Source organism: Suricata suricatta, chromosome 17 (genome assembly GCF_006229205.1).
Source record: "Suricata suricatta isolate VVHF042 chromosome 17, meerkat_22Aug2017_6uvM2_HiC, whole genome shotgun sequence".
Classification (NCBI taxonomy): domain Eukaryota; kingdom Metazoa; phylum Chordata; class Mammalia; order Carnivora; family Herpestidae; genus Suricata; species Suricata suricatta.
This window is the reverse complement of record NC_043716.1, coordinates 53,553,958-53,574,135: the sequence shown is the minus strand read 5'-3', so window position 1 is coordinate 53,574,135 and position 20,178 is coordinate 53,553,958. Positions and strand designations below refer to the sequence as shown.

The 20,178-nt window shown below is 50.5% G+C and overlaps 2 protein-coding genes across 4 annotated transcripts; both read right to left on the bottom strand.

Annotated features, from left to right (window-relative positions):
- Window positions 1–247: 247 nt before the first annotated feature.
- Window positions 248–3,025, bottom strand: CDK3 (cyclin dependent kinase 3). Of its 3 annotated transcripts, none has more exons than XM_029928965.1 (7): window positions 2,872–3,025; window positions 2,443–2,520; window positions 2,241–2,361; window positions 1,984–2,154; window positions 1,731–1,893; window positions 1,322–1,629; window positions 248–927 (listed from the first exon to the last, which is right to left on the bottom strand). In XM_029928965.1, the coding sequence occupies exons 1-7, from the start codon at window positions 2,985–2,987 to the stop codon at window positions 802–804; spliced, it is 1,083 nt and encodes a 360-aa protein (XP_029784825.1). In that variant the 5' UTR covers window positions 2,988–3,025; the 3' UTR covers window positions 248–801. The 3 variants fall into 3 exon arrangements, with proteins under 3 accessions (XP_029784825.1, XP_029784824.1, XP_029784823.1); XM_029928964.1 differs by having other exon boundaries at window positions 1,322–1,525; window positions 1,792–1,893; XM_029928963.1 differs by having other exon boundaries at window positions 1,322–1,525; window positions 1,792–2,154.
- Window positions 3,026–3,574: 549 nt separating this feature from the next.
- Window positions 3,575–17,602, bottom strand: TEN1 (TEN1 subunit of CST complex). The gene is made up of 4 exons (XM_029927946.1): window positions 17,567–17,602; window positions 16,716–16,836; window positions 12,574–12,728; window positions 3,575–3,970 (listed from the first exon to the last, which is right to left on the bottom strand). Exons 2-4 carry the CDS (start codon window positions 16,802–16,804, stop codon window positions 3,804–3,806), a joined length of 411 nt encoding a protein of 136 aa, XP_029783806.1. The 5' UTR covers window positions 16,805–16,836; window positions 17,567–17,602; the 3' UTR covers window positions 3,575–3,803.
- Between the last annotated feature and the right edge of the window lie 2,576 nt (window positions 17,603–20,178).

The window sequence follows — 20,178 nt, the reverse complement described above, 5'->3', positions numbered from 1 at the left end:
AGACGCATCCAACCAACCTGGCCAAGGGAATGGATGCTTCCAGGGGTTTCGGCTCCCTGGACTCAGGGAGGGGTACTCTGGCAGGTCCCGAGAGACCCTGAACAGCCCCTCCCCACTGCCTCCGCTCTGGGTCGCTGACTTCGGCCAGGAACAGTCTCCAGCCCCAGTCAACCTCCCCCTTGTCAGCAAGTCCCTGGTAAGCCCCGGAGGGGAAAAAAACACTGGAAAACTCAAGAATATAGCACTTTTATTTCCTGTTCTTAAAGCCAGAGGCAAACAACGTAAGCATATCCCAAGTACAAGACAGCTACTTAGAACAGCCAGACACACACCCTGATCTCCCCTGAGATCAGGAAAATGTCCTCTCTCTCCCTGGCCCCACTTCCTGTTTAACTTGGACTCTTAACTGGAATGCAACTTTTCCCCCAAACATTTTAAAGCCAAAAAGACCAGCAGAGGGCACCCTTTCCCTTGGGGGGGGCAGGAATCTGGTTCTGCCTTGCCACCACATGGGGGCAGCCTTCCTCCTCTCCTCGGCCCCTGTCTTTCCAAGCGCCAGGGGGCCCAGCCTCTAACACACCCCTGGCGCACGGGGCTCCCCTCTTGAACCGCACTGTCAAACCCAACAAACAACACAGAACTCCTTAACCTGCGGGCAGGACTGACCCAAACTCAGCCCTCTGGCCGCTGATGCCAAATTCCTCAGCTTTGCTCCCTCCCAGAGAGGTCCTCTTTCTCAAGAAGAGGGTGGGAGGCAGCCGGGGCAGCAGTGGAGAGAGGCTCCGAGGGCCTCACACCCTCTTAGCGGCAGAAACGCTCCAGCACGCGCTGGTGGGGGGCCTGGGGGGCCTCAGCGGCCAAGAAGTACGGGTGTGCGAGGGCGGCCTTGGCGGAGATCCGCTGGCTGGGGTCGTACTGCAGGAGTTGCTGGGGAGGAAGGAGGAGGAAAGAAATTGATCCTCAGGCCCTAGGAGGCGGGGCCCTGAGCCCCGGGGCCGCTGCCTGCAGGCCGCCACCGCTTCCCAGCACTGAAGCCAGTTCTGGATGCGCTTGGAATCGGACCAAGAATGAGTTCTAGTCCAGCCCGGGCAACCTCCCCGACCTCCTGCAGACTAGAGGCCGAGATCATCTGTCTTCCTCCTGCCAGAGGTTCCCAGACCTCAGATTGAACAATCAATACGCACAGGGTCAGAGACAGTCAGGGGTCAGAAAAGGGACTCAGAAGGAGGTAGGGTGACACAAGGGACTGGCTGACAGAGTGGATACTTCCGGTGGGAGCAGCAGCCTCTCTGGGCCTCCCCTGCCCCTGACCTGTACCTACCATGAGCAGGTCCTTGCCCGCTGGTTCCAGACCAGGTACAATCTCCTCCAGCCCCTTCCGGGTCCACTTGGGGAAACTGCCCTTATAGTCAGGCAGCTGGGTGACTCCTGGCCACATGGCTTCATCGGGCGTCCCCAGGGTTCGAAAGATTCGAAAGAGCTGGTCAATCTCAGAGTCGCCAGGAAACAGGGCTCGACGGGTTACCTGCAATGAGGGAGATGGGGTGTGGGGTCCACTCCCTTGTCCTACAGAATCCAACACCAGATAAGATATCCCTCCTACGGCTGTGCTCAGAATCCCGATCTTTTCTGGAACGAGGCCCCGCTTCCTTAGTCCCACAACCCGTCCCAAACACCCTTAATCCGCCCCTAATGGGAGCATCAGAGTTGCACTGCCCATTGCACCCCACCCCCCACCCCACAGGACCCTGCCTGTGGCCTCCCTGTCGCCATGTCTGTCCCTCTCTCTACCATCTCGGCAAAGATACAGCCAATGCTCCAGACATCCACGGCCGTGGAATAGAACTTGCTGCCCAAGAGGATCTCAGGCGCGCGATACCAAAGTGTCACCACCTGTGGGGGCGAGAAAGCGGCATCATGCAGGGTGGCTGAGTGTTCACGTGACGGCCCCTCAGCCGTCCTCTCCCCTCTGTCCTGCGGAACCTCGTGGGTGTAGGTGCGTAGGGGCACCCCGAAGGCTCGCGCCAGTCCAAAGTCAGCCAGCTTGATGGCACCCAACTCGTCGATGAGCAGATTCTGGGGCTTCAGGTCTCGGTGGATGACCCGGTGGGAGTGGCAGAAGCTCACCCCCTCCAGCAGCTGGAAGAGGTAGCTCTGTAATGGCAAGCAGGGAAGGGGCGGGCTGAGCGGAAGCAGGGCTGGGCGAGCAGGGCAGTGCCTGGCCTCCCCCGACCCTCTACCTTGACCAAGTGCAGGGGGAGCCCGGAGGCCGGCGTGGAGTCCATGTACTTCTTCAGGTCCTGGCTGAGGAACTCGAACACCAGGTACAGCCTCTTCTCACAGTGCACCACGTCCAGCAGCCTGGCCGGGGTCCACCAGTCAGAACGCGGCTCCGGCTGGACCGGGACGGGCCCGGCCGCCCCGCCTCCTTCCCCACCTCACCTGACGATGTTGGGGTGCTTCAGCTCTTTGAGCAGGGAGATCTCCCTGATGGCAGTGCTTGGGACTCCCTCAGTTTCCCTACAGGGGAAAGAGGGCATGGCAGTGGAGGCAGGGAGCCAAGAAGGGTGCTTCTGCCCCGGCGGGGAGTTCCCTGTGCGTTCCGTATTCCAGAAGGATCAGCCTGGCCCCCAGCGATGGGGCACTGCAGTCCTCAGCACAGAGTAACACCACCAGGGGCCCCTGGGCAAAGCGTGGCGGGAATGAGGCAGGCTGCACCCCTGTGCCACGCCCCCCCTCCCCCCTTACCCCCGCTGTTAACTGTACACACTCAGAAGTGCAATTGAATGTAAAACCCTGAGGTGTGTGTTGGATGGACGGGGGGGGCACCTCCCAGGGCAGATGTGGCCCAGGGGCCCTCCGGGCACTCACAAATCCAGCCTGATCTTCTTGAGGGCCACAAGCTGCCCCGTCTCCTTGTTCTTGGCCTTATACACCACCCCATAGGTGCCCTCTCCGATCTTCTCTACCTTCTGGAACACGTCCATGGCCACAGAGCTGCCCAGGAAACAAAGGGCGCCTGGGACATTCACTGGCACCCTCAGCGCCCCCACCAGGCCAGCCCCTGCCCTGCTCAACCCTCCTCAGCCCAGGGAACTCACCCCCAGCCCAGGCCTCCCCTCAGCCCAGCCAGGAAGGTGTCTGGCTACGGAGCGCCGGAGGGTCCAAACTTCTCAGCAGCCCCCCCCCCCCCCCCCCCCCCGCCTCTGCCCTGCCAGCTCCAGGCTCTGGGGGAGAAGGCTACCCAGTGGGGTGGCCTGAGGGGCCGGGGTCAGCTTGGGGCAGAGGTCAGGGGTCCGAAAGGGTTTCTGAAGCCACATCCTGCCCTAGGCCGCAAGGCCAGGGTGAGGGGTTGGGCCCCAACTGTCTGGGAACGCCCAGCTTTCTGTGAGGACAGAACCTCAGTGGGGACAGCCCCCCTGCATCCTTGGGCCCCTAGCACCACCCCCCTGGTAACCCCAACCCCAGAATTCACCAGAAACCCTGTGCTCCTGGAGCTTCGCTGCTGACAGGCTGCCGGCTCCCCAGCTCCCCCTCCTGGTCCCGGCCGGCGCTGCACCACGTGCACACAACACAAGGTCTCCCCCCACTGGAGGTTTTATTCATGAGAAATTTCCAGAACCCTCCATATTCCCACTCGAGGCTCAGGCCCCAGCATCCCACAGGGTGTCTGGAACAATGCAAATTAGCAACCCCACCCCACTCCCACCCCTGCTCTGCAGCTCCAGACAAAGGCTGTCATTTCCTGGGGAAGGCTCCGCATCTTCTCTGCAGTGGCTCTAGCATCTCCAGGGGGCTTGATCTCAGCGGCAGGTTTGGGGGGGACAGTTGTCAGGAACCGCCACTCGCTGCTGGCTGCTGTCCCTCTCCTGCTGGTACCTCCTCTGCTCCCGGACGGCTTGTTCGAGCAAGGGGAGATTCATCCCTTCCACACAAGTCAGCACCCGCGCCTTCACCACGGAGCCTCCGTCTGAAAGACACAGCACGAGGCACCGGCAGTGACGGACCCGTGTGCCGGCCACACACCTCACAGCTGCATTCCAGCTGCTTCCCCCGGCGTTGCTCTCAGCCCTGAATTTTCATAGGACGAGTCTGAGGGATGGCATGTGGAGTTCCGGTAATTTTCCTACCAGGGCCCTGCCACACACAATCAATGCGTGTCTGGAACTTTGGGGACAGCCTGAAAATCCCACTTCTGCCCGGAGGAAGGGCCAGAGAGAGGCACCCTCTACTGCCTTCCTTTGTGGTCTTTTTTTCTTTTTGTGAGTGGGCCCCACAGCCAGCATGAAGCTCAGTGTAAGGGGCTTGAACTCACGACCCTGAGATCAAGACCTGAGCTGAGATCCAGATTCAGATGCTTTTTTTTTTTTTAATTTTTTTAAATGTTTTATTTATTTTTAATACAGAGAGAGACAGAGCATGAGAGGGGGAGGGGCAGAGAGAGAAGGAGACACAGAACTGGAAGCAGGCTCCAGGCTCTGAGCTAGCTGTCAGCACAGAGCCTGATGCGGGGCTCGAACCCACGAATGTGAGATCTGACCTGAGCCGAAGTCGGAGGCTTAACCGACTGAGCCACCCAGGCGCCCCAAGATTCAGATGCTTAACAGACTGAGCCACCCAGGTGCCCCTCCTTTGTCATCTTAATTCCTGCCGCCTTCTCTGTAGGACCCAGGTGCGTGGGTTAAGGAGGGTCTCAGTCACCAACCTAGTTCTCCATTTGTACTAAGGAAGGGCCCCTCTGGCCTAATGGGCCCACTGGCTTGGAAATTGGGGCAAAGAGAACCCCATAGTTAGTAGATCCGAGGGATAACGCTTGGCCTTATGGGGTCAGGTTATCCCACCCTGGACAAGGGGCTGGGCGGTGCTCCCAGCATTGGCTGTACTGACCCCATGCAAAGATGCAGACATGCAGGTAACAGCAGCCGGAAAGAGACCTGGGCCTTGCCCCAACAGTTTTTTTTTTTTAATGTTTTATTTATTTTTGATACAGAGAGAGACAGAGAATGAGAGGGGGAGAGTCAGAGAGAGAAGGAGACAGAGAACCGGAAGCAGGCTCCAGGCTCTGAGCTAGCTGTCAGTACGAAGCCTGATGCAGGGCTCGAACCCATGACCGTGAAATCTGACTTGAGCCGAAGTCGGAGGCTTAACTGATTGAGCCACCCAGGCGCCCCTATTAGTTTCCCCCATGTTCTTTATGCTCTCTGGGCACATCATGAATATATCCAATGTTCTAGAACATTATCCTGTCTTCTTCTGATGCAGCTTTGAGTTAGAGGCCCTCTGGTTAGATAAGTCCATGCCTAGCCTTCCTTCTCGTCTAGACATCTTTTTTTTCTCCTTCCTTCTTCTTTAAGTAGGCCCTACTCTCAATGGGGCTTGAACTTATAACTCTCAGATCAAGAACTGCATACTCTACCCACTGAGCCAGCCAGGCACCCCTAGACCACTTAAAAAATTTTTTAATGTTTATTTTTGAGAGAGAGAGAGAGAGGCAGCACTAGCAGAAGAGGGGCAGAGAGAGGGAGACACAGAATCCGAAGCAGGCTCCAGGCTCTGAGCTGTCCGCACAGAGCCCCACGTGGGGCTCGAACTCACAAACGATGAGATCATGACCTGAGCGCAAATCTGATGCTTAACCGACTGAGCCTCCCAGGTGACCCCTGGACAACTCTCTTGATTTCACACGGCCTGGGGGGCAGAATTCAGGATGTTGGACTGTCTGGATTCCAGCCTTCAGCACTGGAAAACGAACTCGTTTGGAACAGGAGGCTGCCTGTGTGTCCTCAGCTTCTACTGGCCCCAGTGCTGGGGGGCAGGCAGGGCACAGCCCGGGGGGCAGTGGGCGGGTGGCCCTGTCTGGATCTCCATCCTGTAGATGGTGGACTCTCCTCACTCGGGCCTCTTCAGGAATAGCTGGGTGATGGATACTGATCAATCACACAGCGTATCTGCCGAAAGGCTAGACCTTTTCTTGTCACACGTGTAGCCCCATACAGGTGTCACAGAGCAGCTGCACGTGTTCAGGGTGACACGGGACAAGCAAGAACATAAACCACAGCTCTCGTCTGCAATTAAAACTACCTGCACAAAGATGTTCTTAGCTATCTGACACGATTTCGCAGGACTTTTTTTTTAATAGTTTATTTATTTTTGAGACAGAAAGAAACAGAGCACAAGTAGGGGAGGAGCAGAGAGAGAGGGAGACACAGAATCTGAAACAGGCTCCAGGCTCCGAGCGGTCAGCACAGAGCCCAACGCGGGGCTCGAACCCACACACCACGAGATCGTGACCTGAGCTGAAGTCAGACACTTAACCGACTGCGCCCCCAGGCGGCCCTTGTAGGACTCTTCTTACATGATGCCTATCAGCGCTTTCCTCCCGTCAGCCTGGGGCAGCCCTCCCTTCTCTATTTACATTAAGGAGCATGTTGTTTCTCCCTGCGAATGAAAATTGTTACTAAACATGGAAGTGACCTTTTGAAAGGTATTATCACAAGGGACAAACCGGGCGAGTCTGTCAGTCCGTCCGCAGAAGGTCTCTGGAACTGGGATGAAAGTGTTTGAAGAAATGCCGTAGGGAGGGGAGAAGAGCGTTTCCAAACAAGATGGCCAGGGAGACAGTCCTTTAGGAAGTTCTGCTTGGAAGCGTAACGAACCCAGAGCAACAGAGACTGGAGGCCAAGAACAGTTGGAAAGCAGTGGGTGGAGGCGTGGGTAGAAGGAAGGGGTGATATGAAGAACAGACCTTCTTTAAGTGTATTTATTTTGAGAGAGTGAGCCTGAGCAGAGGAAGGGCAGAGAGAGAGGGAGACAGAATCCCAAGCAGGCTCTGCGCTCTGTGGGGCTCGAACCCACGCGCAGTGAAATCATGACCCCTGAGCCGAAACCAAGAGTCAGACACTTAACCAACTGAGCTGCCCAGGCGCCCGGAGAACAGACCGGCTTTTAGGAAGTGTGCCCAAGCAGAGAAGGAGGGTCACAGCGAGGCCGGGATGCAGAGCAGAAGACGACACTATTATTTTAATATAGAAGAAGTCTGAGTGACTTATATGCTGACCGGGAAGAAGCAGTGGGAAGGTCAGGGACTCGGGAGAGCAAAGTCCCCACGGGAGGGCAGGCTGGGGGTCACGGCACAGGGGCTGAGCCGCAGGGAGGTAGGACCCTCCTCGCTCGCAGATGAAGAAAGGAGCGTCTGGTAGGTGTGGACGCAGGTAATTTAAGGTTGCACCTGGGACGCAGGCGGTACAGAACCTGCCAGGAGGGGCGTGGAGGTGATGGAGTAGATGTGTGACAGGTGAGAGGCGGAGGCAGCTGCTGGGGATCACGGGCGAGGCACCTCGAACCCGTCAGGCTGACATCCACGCAGCACGTGAACCTTCCCCATCAGCGGGCGGGTGGGGCCCGAGAGGGCGGGGGCTGGGGGTCGTCAGGCCGCTGTGATGGAAGCAAGGGGCTGCCCTGAGCGTGAGGCGGGGCTGGAGGGGGGCAAGGAGGTGGGAGAAAAAGCCAGAGCCCCAAGTCCACAGGTCCCGCGGCGCTGCAGGGGCCAGAGAAGCAGACAGGCAACCAGCCGCACAGCCGCAGTTTCGGGTGGCAGAGGTGTGGCCGTGGGAGGCAGAACCGGTCGTTGGCAGAGTGGCATAAAGACTCACCAGCAGGCTGCTGGCCCCCCCCTTCCAGGGCTGGTGGTGGGAGTGACCTGGAGGGCAGGCCGGGCCCCACATGAGGACAGGAGGGAGCTGTTGTCCCGCAGAAGAGCCGGGTTTCAGGCAAGTCCCAGCGAAGGCGAGAGTATAAAAAGGAGTCTTTCAGGGAGGAGCGAAGGTTCTAGAGAACACAGCAGGAAGGCTTGGGAGGGAATAAAGGTCATCGGGAAGAAAACCAGGCAGGTGGCGTTTCTGGGATTTATGGCGAGGGCCCTAGGGCAGCCCGCTGGCTGAAGGCAAGGTCACCTGCAGCCTAGGAATTCTCGGGACCCTGGAGCAGCGCTGGGGGAAAGCCTGCACCCCGGCCTCAATCTTCGGGCAGGAAGCCCTGGGGCCCTTAGCTGGTGCCCAAAGGACATGTCACAGCCCGTGGGTTTCTGCCATGGCCTCCCTCTTTGGTCCTCCTTGGCTAGCTGTGTGCGCATTTTTCAGAATCTGGCCATGGGTGACCCCTTGTCTGTCCTCAGAACTGCTAAGCTTATCTTGTGTCCAGCAGACCTTTGTGCCCCCAGGGACTTGGAATCTGGCCGGGGCAGGACAGACAGACGAGGTTGAAAGTAACCAGGCAGGACCATCACCGTCTCTGCGGATCAGCGGTCACCTCCGGGCTCGGCCACACTCTGCCCCTCCCTCCTCATCCTCGTCTTTCCTGCCGTGTGTCAGTTGCAAATGATGAGCAGGTTTTGTTCAGAAATTAGAAATTTAGGGAAAACTCTAAAAAAATTTTTTTAATGTTCATTAATATTTGAGAGACAGACAGACAGAGTGCAAGCAGGGGAGGGGCAGAGAGAGGGGGAGACACAGAATCGGAAGCAGGCTCCAGGCTCTGAGCTGTCAGCACAGAGCCCGACTCGGGGGTCCAACCCACGGACTGTGAGGTCATGACCTGAGCCAAAGTCGGATGCTAACCAACTGAGCCACCCAGGCACCCACTGAAACATTTTTTAAGACCAAAAAAAAAAAAAAAGCAAAAACAAAAACAGATTGTGATGAAAATAAGGAGAAGCAATAAAGTAGCCAGACCCTCGACAGAGTGCTGCTCGATCTGAGGTTTGATTATTCAGGTTTTGGGGAGCGGTGGGGGGGCAAGGACACAGAGCAGCACCATCTATGCCTTCAAAGTGCATCACAGCGCAGGTGCGAGACTGACCCATCTGCTTCCGTGGTGTCGGGCTGACAGGGCAGGTCCGGGCAGGTCTGGGTGTCGCTGGCTGACTCCAGCTTTGCAACGTTCCTGTCCTACTTCCTTGACTAGTGGGAGCAGCCAGTGATAAGGCCGATCCTTGTCTGGATTCATTATTTCATCAGGGCTTCAGAGAAGTGCCTCTGGAAGTTTCCTGCGTTTAGTGACTATGATTCTTCCCTAAAGACCTTTTTCTTCTCTTTGACCCTTTGCTGTCCCTGAACGACACTCAGGAAAAGGCTGGAAAGAGAAGGTTTAATGCAACCAGGAGGAAGCAATTGGCCAATTCCAGACCTGAGTTGTCTAATAAATGGCATTAAAAAAAAACAACAAAAACCAATTACAAGAGACTTGGGGTGTGTAACCCAAATGCAATATACAGACTTGGAATCTTGAGCTGCACTAACAAATTTTAAAAAGCCATGGAGGGGTGCCTGGGTGGCTCAGTCAGTTAAAACGTCTGACTTCAGCTCAGGTCAAGATCTCACGGTTCATGAGTTCAAGCCCTTCCTCGGGGCTCTTCACTCTCGGAGGAGCTGGCTTCTGATCATCTGTCTCTGTCTCTCTTTCTCAAAAATAAACATTAAAAAAAAAAAGCCATGGAGAAGAGGAGAGTGAACATGGACAAATGTATTAAATTATATCAGGGAACAGCTATTTTGTTGAGTGTGATTATAATAATGTTAGGGACACACGAGGTGTTTCTGGGTAAACGAAATGATATCAGATTGGCTCTAAAGACACCAACAAAACAAATGCCGGCAGCAGAGACTCAGGCAGAGTAGGCTACGGGTCCCTGAGGAATCTGGGCGATGGGCACAGACAGGGAGGTCCATGCCACCACTTCACTTGTGCACATTTGATTTGAAAATGTTAAATTTAAAAAATCACACGGGGGGTGCCTGGGTGGCTCAGTCGGTTAAGCCTCCGACTTTGGCTCAGGTCAGATCTCACGTGCTGACAGCCTGCTCAGAGCCTGGAGCCTGCTTCCTGTTCTGTGTCTCCTTCTCTCTCTGCCCCTCCCCCTCTCATGCTCTGTCTCTCTCTGTATCAAAAATAAATAAAACATTAAAAAAAATTTAAAAAAATTAAAATTAAAAAAAAAATCACACAGGTTGAACTTACAGAAGCTTTTTTCCATTGTTCTTCCCACAAGTGATTCTAAAGATCCACGCCAGGTCCTGCCCTCATCCTGGCCGGCCGGCCTAAGTTTCAACCCCTCTCTGTATTTGCGATCAGGCCTCAGCACCCCAGACCCTGGGCGGCGGGCTCCTGAGAGCTCCCAGGATTCACTGCAGGGCCGGGGTACAGGAGAAACCTCAGGTGACCTGGGGCCGCCGTGTGGAAATCATTTGTGCAAGAGCCCTTTGTTTCCGTTCGCAAGCCCCTCCTGATGCCTCTCTCAAATTAACAGCAGGGCAGGGGCTCTGTGAGCTCAAAGGATTAAGCCTGGATAAAGATGAACTATTATGAAATCAAAGATGATTACAGCGAATGCCATTTAATAACATTTCTTCTAGTGCGTTTCAGCCAGAGCTAAAATCCACCAGGACTTTTTGAAAGGAAGTTGGTGGTGGAAAGCAAGAAACATCTATGTTTGTCTCCTTTGATAGAGCAATTCTATTCTATCTACTCTATATCTTCAGGAAATTATCCTGAAGAAATAATCAGAAAATGGACAAAGATTAGTGCCAAAGGATATTAACTATAGAGTTTTTAATATACCTCAACATCGACATATTTGTTAAAAAACATTTTTACCCCCCTGGCTCTAAAAACATACATTTTTTGGAGTACCTGGGTGGCTCAGTCAGTTAAGCTTCGACCTTTTTTTTTTTACTTAAAAAAAAATATTTATTTATTTTTGAGAGAGAGAGAGAGATGGTATGAGCAGGGGAGGGGCAAAGAGAGGGACATAGAATCTGAAGCAGGCTCCAGGCTCTGAGCTGTCAGCACAGAGCCCAACGTAGGGGCTCGAACTCACAAACTGTGAGGGCATGACCTGAGCTGAAGTTGGAAGTTTAACAAACTAAGCCACCCAGGCGCCCCCAACTCTTGATTTCAGCTCAGGTCTTGATCTCGCACTTCATGGGTTTGAGCCCTGTGTCAGGCTCTGCTCTGATATCACAGAACCTGCTTGGGATTTTCTCCCTCCCTTTCTCTGCCTTTCCCCTACTCACGCTCATGCTTGTGCTCTCTCTCGCTCGCTCTCTCTCTCTCTCTCTCTCTCTCTCTCAAAATAATCAATTGAAAACAGTTTTAAAGAAAGATTTAAAAGAAGCAATACATTTTCATTGTAAAATGCTAATAAAAATACAAAGAATCCCACAATCCCACCACGCAGAAATAACTACTGTTAACATTTTGGGGAAGAATCTTTCAAACTTCTATGTATACAAAAAATGTATATTAGGGGTGCCTGGCGGGCTCAGTGGTAGAGCAGGTGACTCTTGATCTCGGGGTTGTAAGTTCGAGCCTCATGTTGGATACAGAGATTGGTTAAAAATAAAATCTTTCTTAAAACATGGGATCTTACATACTGTTTTGTAAACTGCTTTTTCTTAGTGCGATATTATGAACTTCTCTTCAGGTCAACTGATAAAGATTCACAACACCATTTAAAAAAATTTAACATTGATTCATTTTTGAGAGAGAAAGAGTGTGATTGGGGGAGAGGCAGAGAGAGGGAGACACAGAATCTGAAGCAGGTTCCAGGAGGATATGGGGCTCAGACTCACAAACTGAGATCATGGCCTGAGTTGAGGTCAGGTGCTTAACTGACTGAGCCACTCAGGCACCCCTACAACACCATTTTTTAATGGCTGCATATTATCCCACTGACTGAATATACTATAATTTCTTAACCAGTCAACATACAGTATAAGAGAAAAAATGGAAACGATATTCATGTGAGCGGTCGTGTGAATCAAGATACACATCTAATCTATAAAATATTATATAGCTCTTAAACACTATGTCTACACAGATTTCAAAAACACTGGGAAATGTTTATAATGCACATGCAGCCAAAATAACCCAATACGACGTTACGTAGTATGATGTCAACTGCATAACGGAAGAAAGCACAGGGATGGCCAGAGCGCGAAGCAAAGAACCCATCCAAGTGTCTGTCTCCCTCTCTCTGCCCCTCCCCTGCTCTTGTAAGGGCTCGCTCTCGCGCTCGCTCTCTCTCTCCCCCTCGCCCCTGCTTTCAAAAATAAACATTAAAAAAAAAAAAGAGCAACCTTCAACTCTCGATGCCCGAGGGATTCTCCCCGGTTGCTCATATTCCTTCCCTTCTATTCCTCTGACGCCGACTTCCTGGCCGTGACTCCTGCCCCATCCTCTCTGAGCCTTGGTTTGCTCATCCGTGAACCAGCAGCCGTAAGACTCAGGGGAAGGCCCGGTGGGCAGATTCACAAACATTTCAGCAAACCGCCGAGTACCAGGCCTAGCACGTGGTAAGCCTTCAGAGATTGATGGACTCTCTCCTCGCTCACTTCCCTAGAGCAGGTCCACTGGGTCGGATCACATCCGTTTCCCACAAGTCCCTGAACTTGTGGGCGGGTTGGGAAGGAAGGTGAACCCCAGTGAGGGACTCCGATGGGGTCAGAAGCCAGGCGCCGGACTAACTGACGACAGTCGCACTCAGGAACCACAGTGAAAGGGGCGTGTGAGGCTTACCCTGACGCTCGAGCTCCCCCAGGACCAGGTACATGGAGTCCAGCTGGGCTCGGAACGGCTCCACCAGCTTGGTGCAGACCAGGACCTGGTGCTCGTCAGGTCCGTGCTGGGCCCTCAAGGTGACTCGGGACTGGGCCGGATCATACAGGCACAATCTGCAGGTCAGGAAAACCGTGATCGTTTGCATCCACACACAGAACAAACAGAAAGCTCAAAAGGTTCCAGGAGTCCAATGAGTCCAGGGGACTCCGGCCAGAGAAATAAAAAGGGCAGCAACAAGTCAGAAAAACTGTTTTCAGTCTACGTTGTTAAGATATCAAGTCTGGGGGCGCCTGGGTGGCTCAGTCGGTTAAGCCTCTGACTTCAGCTCAGGTCATGATCTCACGTTCGTGGGTTCGAGCCCCGCGTCGGGCTCTGTGCTGACAGCTAGCTCAGAGCCTGGAGCCTGCTTCCGGTTCTGTGTCTCCTTCTCTCTCTGCCCCTCCCCCTCTCATGCTCTGTCTCTCTCTGTATCAAAAATAAATAAAACATTAAAAAAATTAAAAAAAAAGATTATCAAGTCTGTGCATAAAAAGGCACCTGTTTAATGAGCGTTGACAAAAGTATGCACTCACGTGACCACACCCCCAGTTAAGATTCGCCACATTTCAGGGCGCCTGGGCGGCTCAGTCAGTTGAGGTCCGAGTTTGGCTCTGGTCATGATCTCACCGTTTGTGGGTTCGGGCCCCTCATCAGGCTTTGGGCTGACAACGGAGCCTGCTTCAGATTCTGTCTCCCTCTCTCTCTGCCCCTCACCCGCTTGTGCGCTCTGTCTCAAAAATAAACATTAAAAAAATCCTCTAACAAAAAAGAGATTTGGCACGTGTCTATCATCCCCAAAAGTTCCCCTGTGCCGCTCTGAAGTCAGTGTCCACATCCCCATCCCGGGGAACCCACTAATCTGCCTTTGGTCTCTCCAGACGAGCTTTTCCACTCAGGCACCTCACATAAGCAGAACCACAACAAAATGTGTTCTTTTGCGACTAGCTTCTGTCAGTCAGCATGATGGTTTTGAGACTCATTTATGCTGTTGGGTAAATCAGTGGTTTACTCCTTTTGTTGCTCGGTCGAACTCCGTTGAAATTAATAAAAAATAATTTTTGTTTGCGGCGCCCGGGTGGCTAGGTTAGGTGTCCAACCCTGGATATCAGCTCAGCTCATGGTCACAGGGTCGTGGAATCTGTTTAAGACACACCCTCTCTCCCCCTTACCCTCTGCCCTTCTCCCACTTACACGCGCTTTTGCTCTCTCTTAAAAAAAAAGTGTAGGGGGACCTGGGTGGCTCAGTTGCTTAAGTGTCCTACTTTGGCTCAAGTCATAATCTTGCAGTTTGTGGGTTCGAGCCCCGCATCAGCTCAGAGCTCAATGCGGGGCTCAAACCCACGAACTGCGAGATCGTGACCTGAGCCAAAGTTGGACGCTTAACCGACTGAGCCACCGGGGTGCCCCTTGGTGTGTATGGTCTTTTTAATTTTAGTCATCATACTGGGCATGAAAATACCATATCTTTGTGGTTTTAATTTGCATTTCCCTGGTGATTAATGATGTTGACCATCCTTTCATGTGCTTATTGTCCTTTTGAGTATATAGATAGATCAATAGATTTTTTAATTGTCATGCAAAATTGTTTTACTTTCTTGTACAACTGCTAGCTGTTATGTTTATCTTCTTTTAGGAAGTGTTTCTTCAAGTCTTTTGCCCTCTGAACACTCTGTATAACTGAAGCACAATTAATGACACAGAGGCACGGGGCATAATCAGACATCTGACATCGTATACGCTGGAGAACTGAGACATGAGCACGTTATTTGCATCATGCTGGAAAGTTCTCTCTTGCCCTTTGGTAACCCTCCTGCATGCCACACCCAGGCAGGCCTGCAACTCTTGCAGCCGACTGGTCTCTTTCTTTCCACTGTAGATTACTTTGCATTTTCTAGACTTTTAGATAAAAGGAGCCATACGACATGGAACTTTTGGGGGGGCCTGGTTTCCTTACTTCAGCATATTTATTTTGAGATGCATCTGCATCAGTGCATGTTACAGTAGTTCATTCCATTTTACTTCTGAGTAACATTCCATCGGGTAGACACATCATGATTGATTCATTCAAATGGATATCTGGGATGCTTCTAGTTTCTGGCTATTACAAAGAAAGCTGCTATAAATAACTGGGCACAAGGGGCGCCGGGGGGCTCAGTCGGTTAAGCTTCCGACTTTGGCTCAGGTCATGATCTCATGGTCTGTGAGTTCGAGCCCTGCGTTGGGCTCTGTGCTGACAGCTCAGAGCCTGGAACCTGCTTCGGATTCGGTGTCTCCCTCCCTCTCTGCCCCTCCCCTGCTCATGCTCTGTCCCTCATTCTCAAAAATAAATAAATCATTAAAAATTTTTAAATAAAATATTGCGCACAAGTCTTGGTGAAGACACGCTTTCATTTCTCTTGAGTACATGCCTAGGAATGGAATGGCAGGATCACACAAATGTATGTGTGTGTGTGTGTGTGTGTGTGTATACACAACTTATACATATATATAATTTTTTTCATTTAAGTAATTTCTAGGGTTTGTTTTACATTTTATTTATTTTTGAGAGACAGAGAGGGACAGAGCATGAACAAGGGAAGAGCAGAGAGAGAAAGAGACACACAGTTTGAAGCAGGCTCCAGGCTCTGAGCTATCTGTCTGCGCAGAGCCAAACACGGGACTCAAACCCACGAACCGTGAGATCATGACATGAGCCGAAGTCGGACGCTCAACCGACTGAGCCACCCGGGGGCCCCTAATTTAAGTAATTTCTTATACCCAATGTAGGTCTTGAACTCATAACCCTGAGATCATAAGAGTTTCATGCTCTATGGACTAAGTCAGCCAGATACCCCATTAGATGTATGTTTACCTTTTAAATCTTTTTTTTTATTTTAAAGAAAGAGCGAGAAGGGGGAGAGAGAGACGGGGGCAGGGGCGAGGAACAAAGGGGGAGAATCTCCAGCAGGCTTCACACTCAGCGTGAAGCCCACCATGGCACTCCATCCCATGACCAGGGATCATGACCTGAGCTGAAATCAAACAGTCAGAGGCTCAACCAACTGAACCACGTAGGAGCCCCTGTCTAGCTTTTAAAGAAACCGCGAAACTGTTTTCCAAAACAGTCCTACCAGGAGCGTATGCCGCTCTAGCTGCTCCACGCCCTCGTCGACATTTGGTTTTAGTGATCTTCTTTAAAACTTTTTATAGTTTATTTTTGAGAGAGCGCGAGAAAGAAAGGGAGGGGTAGAGAGAAAAAGAGAGAGAGGAGAGAATCCCAAGCAGGCTCCACAGGCAGTGCTGGGCCCAATGCAGGGCTCAAACTCATGAGCCTTGAGATCATGATGTGAGCCGAAATCAAGAGTTAGAAACTTGGGGCGCCTGGGTGGCTCAGGCCGTGAGCTCCTGGTCTATGAACTTGAGCCCCGCATCAGGCTCTGCACTGACGGTGTGGAGCCTGCCTGGGATTCTCGTATTCACATACGTGCAGAGACATGAATATGTGTAAAGTAATCACCAAAACGTTAGCAGTGGCGGTCCAGACAGTGAGATTACACCAGTTTTTGCTTGCTTTCTTTTATGAGCTGTCTACATTTTTTTATGATGAAAATATATTAGATTTTTAGCATTTAGGGGTGCCTGGGTGGTTTGGTACATTGAGTGTCTGACTTTGGCTCGGGCCATGATCTCATGGCTTATGGGTTCAAGCCCCGCATCAGGCTCCGTGCTGACTGTTCAGAGCCTGGAGCCTGCTTCAGATTCCATCTCCCTTTCTCTCTGCCCCTTCCCTGCTGGCTCTCCCTCTCTCTAAATAAATAAACAAACAAACGTTAAAAGATTTAAAAAACAAAATAACTAAACACAGGGGTGCCTGGCCGGCTCAGATGAGCATGAAACCCTTGATATTGAAGTCATGAGTCTGAGGCACACATGAGGGGTAGAGATTACTTAAATAAATGAAACTTCTAAAAACTTCAAAAAATAACTAGACAAAATTATAATAAAACTATTTTTTTTTCTGTCTGTGGAGGGGGGGTGGGGAATTGAAACATTCCCTCACCCCGTGCAAAACCCGTTCTCACCTTCCGAATGTTCTCAGGGTGCCCCCGTCGGGAACTTGGCCGCCACTGACTTCCCAGGGGAAGTAGTAGGTCCCAGGTTTGGGCAGCATCTCAAAAGGCGGAGATGGATTTTTGAAGATTCCTGACAAACCAAGCAGAACACAAGACTGAAACTAGCAGATTCCTGAGACCAGCAGCAGGGGAAAGGCTAGCCCCAGTGGGTGGCGGTTTAATACATAAAAAAAATATTTCGGGGCGCCTGAGTGGCTCAGTCGGTTGAGCTGCTGACTTCAGCGCAGGTCATGATCACACAGTTCGTGGGTTTGAGCCCTGTGTTGGGCTCTGTGCTGACAGCTCAGAGCCTGGAGCCTGCTTCAGATTCTGTGCCTCCCTCTCTCTCTCTCTCTTTCTGTCCCTCCCCTGCCCACACTTTGTCTCTGTCTCTCTCTCTAGCTCAGAGCCAGGAGCTGCTTCAGATTCTGTGTCTCCCTCTCTCTCTGCCCCTCCCCCACTCATGCTCTGTTTCTCTCTCTCTCAAAAATAAAAACATTAAAAAAATTTTTTTAAATAAAAATAAAAATAAAAACATGCAGTGAGTTGGATCTGGCCTGTGCTGAAGTCTGCCACCGGGCCCTGAAAGCAAACTACTTCTACTCATTTCTTATGTGTCCTGCCAGTGTTTTGTTATGCAAATCAAAGTAAATATAAGTGGATTTATTTCCTCTCTATAGTATACCTTCTGTTCTGTATCTTGATTTTTTTTTTACCTGATATATTTTGACATTCTCCCATAGGTGTACATAAAGGGAGCCTTCATTTTTTTAAATCACCTTTTTATTTTAGAATAGTTTTAGATTTATATTAAAACAAACCTGTTGGGACACCTGGGTGGCTCCGTCGGTTAGGTGTCTGACTCTTGGTATCAGCTCACTTCTGGATCTCAGGGTCTTGAGTTCAAGCTCCGCACTGGGCTTAGCGCTGGTGGTGGAGCCTACCTAAAAAAAAAGGAAAGAAAAGAAAACCTGGGCACAGCATACCCAATTTTCCCTACAATTAACATCTCCTATTAGTATGACATTCGCCACCATTAATGAGCCTGTATCAATATGTTATTAACAACTCAACAGCACGCTTTATTTGGTTTTCCTTAGTTTTTCCCCTAATGTCCCTTTTCTGTTCCACAGCCCCTGGGGAATGCGGTGTTACATTCAGTTGTTAGGTCTCTTGAGACTCCTCCGGGTTGTGATCGTCTCTCAGACTTTCCTTGCCTTTTGACCTTGAGAATTTTAAGGTATACTGGTCAGGTATTTTGTATAATGACCTTCAGTTTGGGTTTCGTCTGATGCTTTCTTTCACGGTTAGATTAGGGTTACAAGTTTTGGTGAGTAATTTTAAAAAGAGAAAGAGAAGGGCGCCTGGGTGGCTCAGTCAGTTAAGTGTCTGATTTCAGCTCAGGTCATGATCTCGCGGTTTGTGAATTCGAGCCCCGCGTCAGGCTCTGTGATGACAGCTCGGAGCCTGGAGTCTGCTTCAGATTCTGTGACTCCCTCGCTCTCTCTGTGTCTCCCTCTCTCTCTGCCCCCTTCCCACCCGTTCTCTGGCTCTCAAAAATAAATAAACACACACAACACACACACACACACACACAACAAATTAAAAAAGAGAAAGAGAAGACCAGTTATATAAATGATGTAACAATGACGCAGTGGACATTCAGCAGCTTTCTTAGGATGATGCATTATATGCATTCTCATTGCAAGATCTCCAGGATATACCATCAGGAAAAAAAGTAAGGAGCAAGCGTTTACGTCTAGTATGTACATTTGTGTATGTGAGCATGAAAGAACACTCCAGAGTTCAATGACATGAGGATCATGCGGATCACTGACAAAGAAATCCTGAAAGTGACAGGCTTCAACTATTTGACAGGCTGCGCCAATGGACATAGAAACACGGAAACCATGCCAAGTTAGATTGCTGCAAGAACAGGAGGACACAGCTTTAGGGCATAAGTTTAATGTTACCAAGAAACTTGCACAATTGGTTTCAGGATCATCGGAGTGTTGTGAGTCAGTGTTCAAAGGTCATTTCGAGACCATGTGTGCACAAGGGCAGCACGAGGGCAACTGGCCAAGGCCGCGTTCTATTTTGCCCTAAATGAAGACGTTCTCTATCATCACTATGACCGGGGAGCAGAGCCGCTCCTGTCCCCAGAAATGAGAGAGCCCCCTAATCATCGTTGGCACGAGAAAGAACCAAAAAAACAAACCAAAAACCCCTAAAATGTGGTGGTTTCTCTTTTGGAATAATGGGGACAATTCTGTCCAATCTAGCAAGAAGGTGAAAACTTAGAATCTTTTGTAAAAAGTAATTTTTCTGCTCTCAGACACCACATCTACTATAAACTAAGCTATAAGTAACTACATCATTAAATTTACTATTTTTGAAATTTTCATACAGTGGAATTGACGGGAAAGGGGCAGAGGCTTTTGCAAATTTTAACCTCACTGATTTTTTTTTTTCAAACAAAAGTTGCTATGTGTTTATTAAGACATGTCTGGGGGCGCCTGGGTGGCTCAGTCGGTTAAGCTTCTGACTTCGGCTCAGGTCATGATCTCACATTTCGTGGGTTTGAGCTCCGCATCGGGTTCTGTGCTGACAGCTCAGAGCCTGGAGCCTGTTTCAGATTCTGTGTCTCCTCTCTCTGCCCCTCCCTTGTTCGCACTGTCTCCCTCTGTCTCAAAAATAAATAAACATTTTAAAAAATTAAAAAAAAGACATATCTGTTCATTTACAAAGCTTAGCGGTTTCACCAAATCATTATCTGTGTTATCGTCAGACATTTAAGAGAGTTTCAGAGTAGGTATGTCAGGACTGGCTTTTCTTATGGCTCAGCTGGATTTCAGATAATGTTTTTAGAAGTCTGAGTACTGGGATAACCTGTACTTCGAACCTTGCCCTTTCCATTGCCCAAGACAAAATATCTACTTCCGGGAGAAAAATCCATGCTATGAACATGAAAAATATTCTACCTCTTCTTTTTTTTTAATTAAAAAAATTTTTTAATGTTTTATTTATTTTTGAGACAGACAGAGACAGAGCATGAGCGGGGAGGGGAAGAGAGAGGGAGACACACAGAATCAGAAGCAGGCTCCAGGCTCTGAGCTGTCTTCCAACTCACAAACGTGAGATCATGACCTGAGCCCAAGTCGGAGGCTTAACCAACTGAGCCACCCAGGCACCCCTTTTTTATTTATTTTTTTAAATAACGGACAACTTAGAAAAAACCATACAGGAAGGATGGTAACTCAGTGTGACTGCTTCTTTCATTTTTTCTGAAGCAGTTGCTAAGATTTCTGCAGTAGGACTGAAGGTCAGAGAAGTAACACATGTAACCAAGATCATTACAGCCTTTATCGACTTTGGATTTCTCTGTAGGAGATAAGAATCTTGATTGTATATATTTACTACTCTACACTTGGAA

Coding starts and splice junctions, on each gene's coding strand:
- CDK3 (XM_029928965.1), bottom strand. CDS start 2,987: ATGGACGTGTTCCAGAAGGTAGAGAAGATCGGAGAGGGCACCTATGGG. Junction 1,894..1,983: donor TACGCACCTACACCCACGAG/GTTCCGCAGGAC, acceptor TCGCCCCCACAG/GTGGTGACACTTTGGTATCG. Junction 1,630..1,730: donor AGGGTCCTGTGGGGTGGGGG/GTGGGGTGCAAT, acceptor GCCTCGTTCCAG/AAAAGATCGGGATTCTGAGC.
- TEN1 (XM_029927946.1), bottom strand. CDS start 16,804: ATGCTGCCCAAACCTGGGACCTACTACTTCCCCTGGGAAGTCAGTGGC. Junction 12,729..16,715: donor ACCCTGAGAACATTCGGAAG/GTGAGAACGGGT, acceptor CCTGACCTGCAG/ATTGTGCCTGTATGATCCGG. Junction 3,971..12,573: donor GGGGGAGCTCGAGCGTCAGG/GTAAGCCTCACA, acceptor TGTGTCTTTCAG/ACGGAGGCTCCGTGGTGAAG.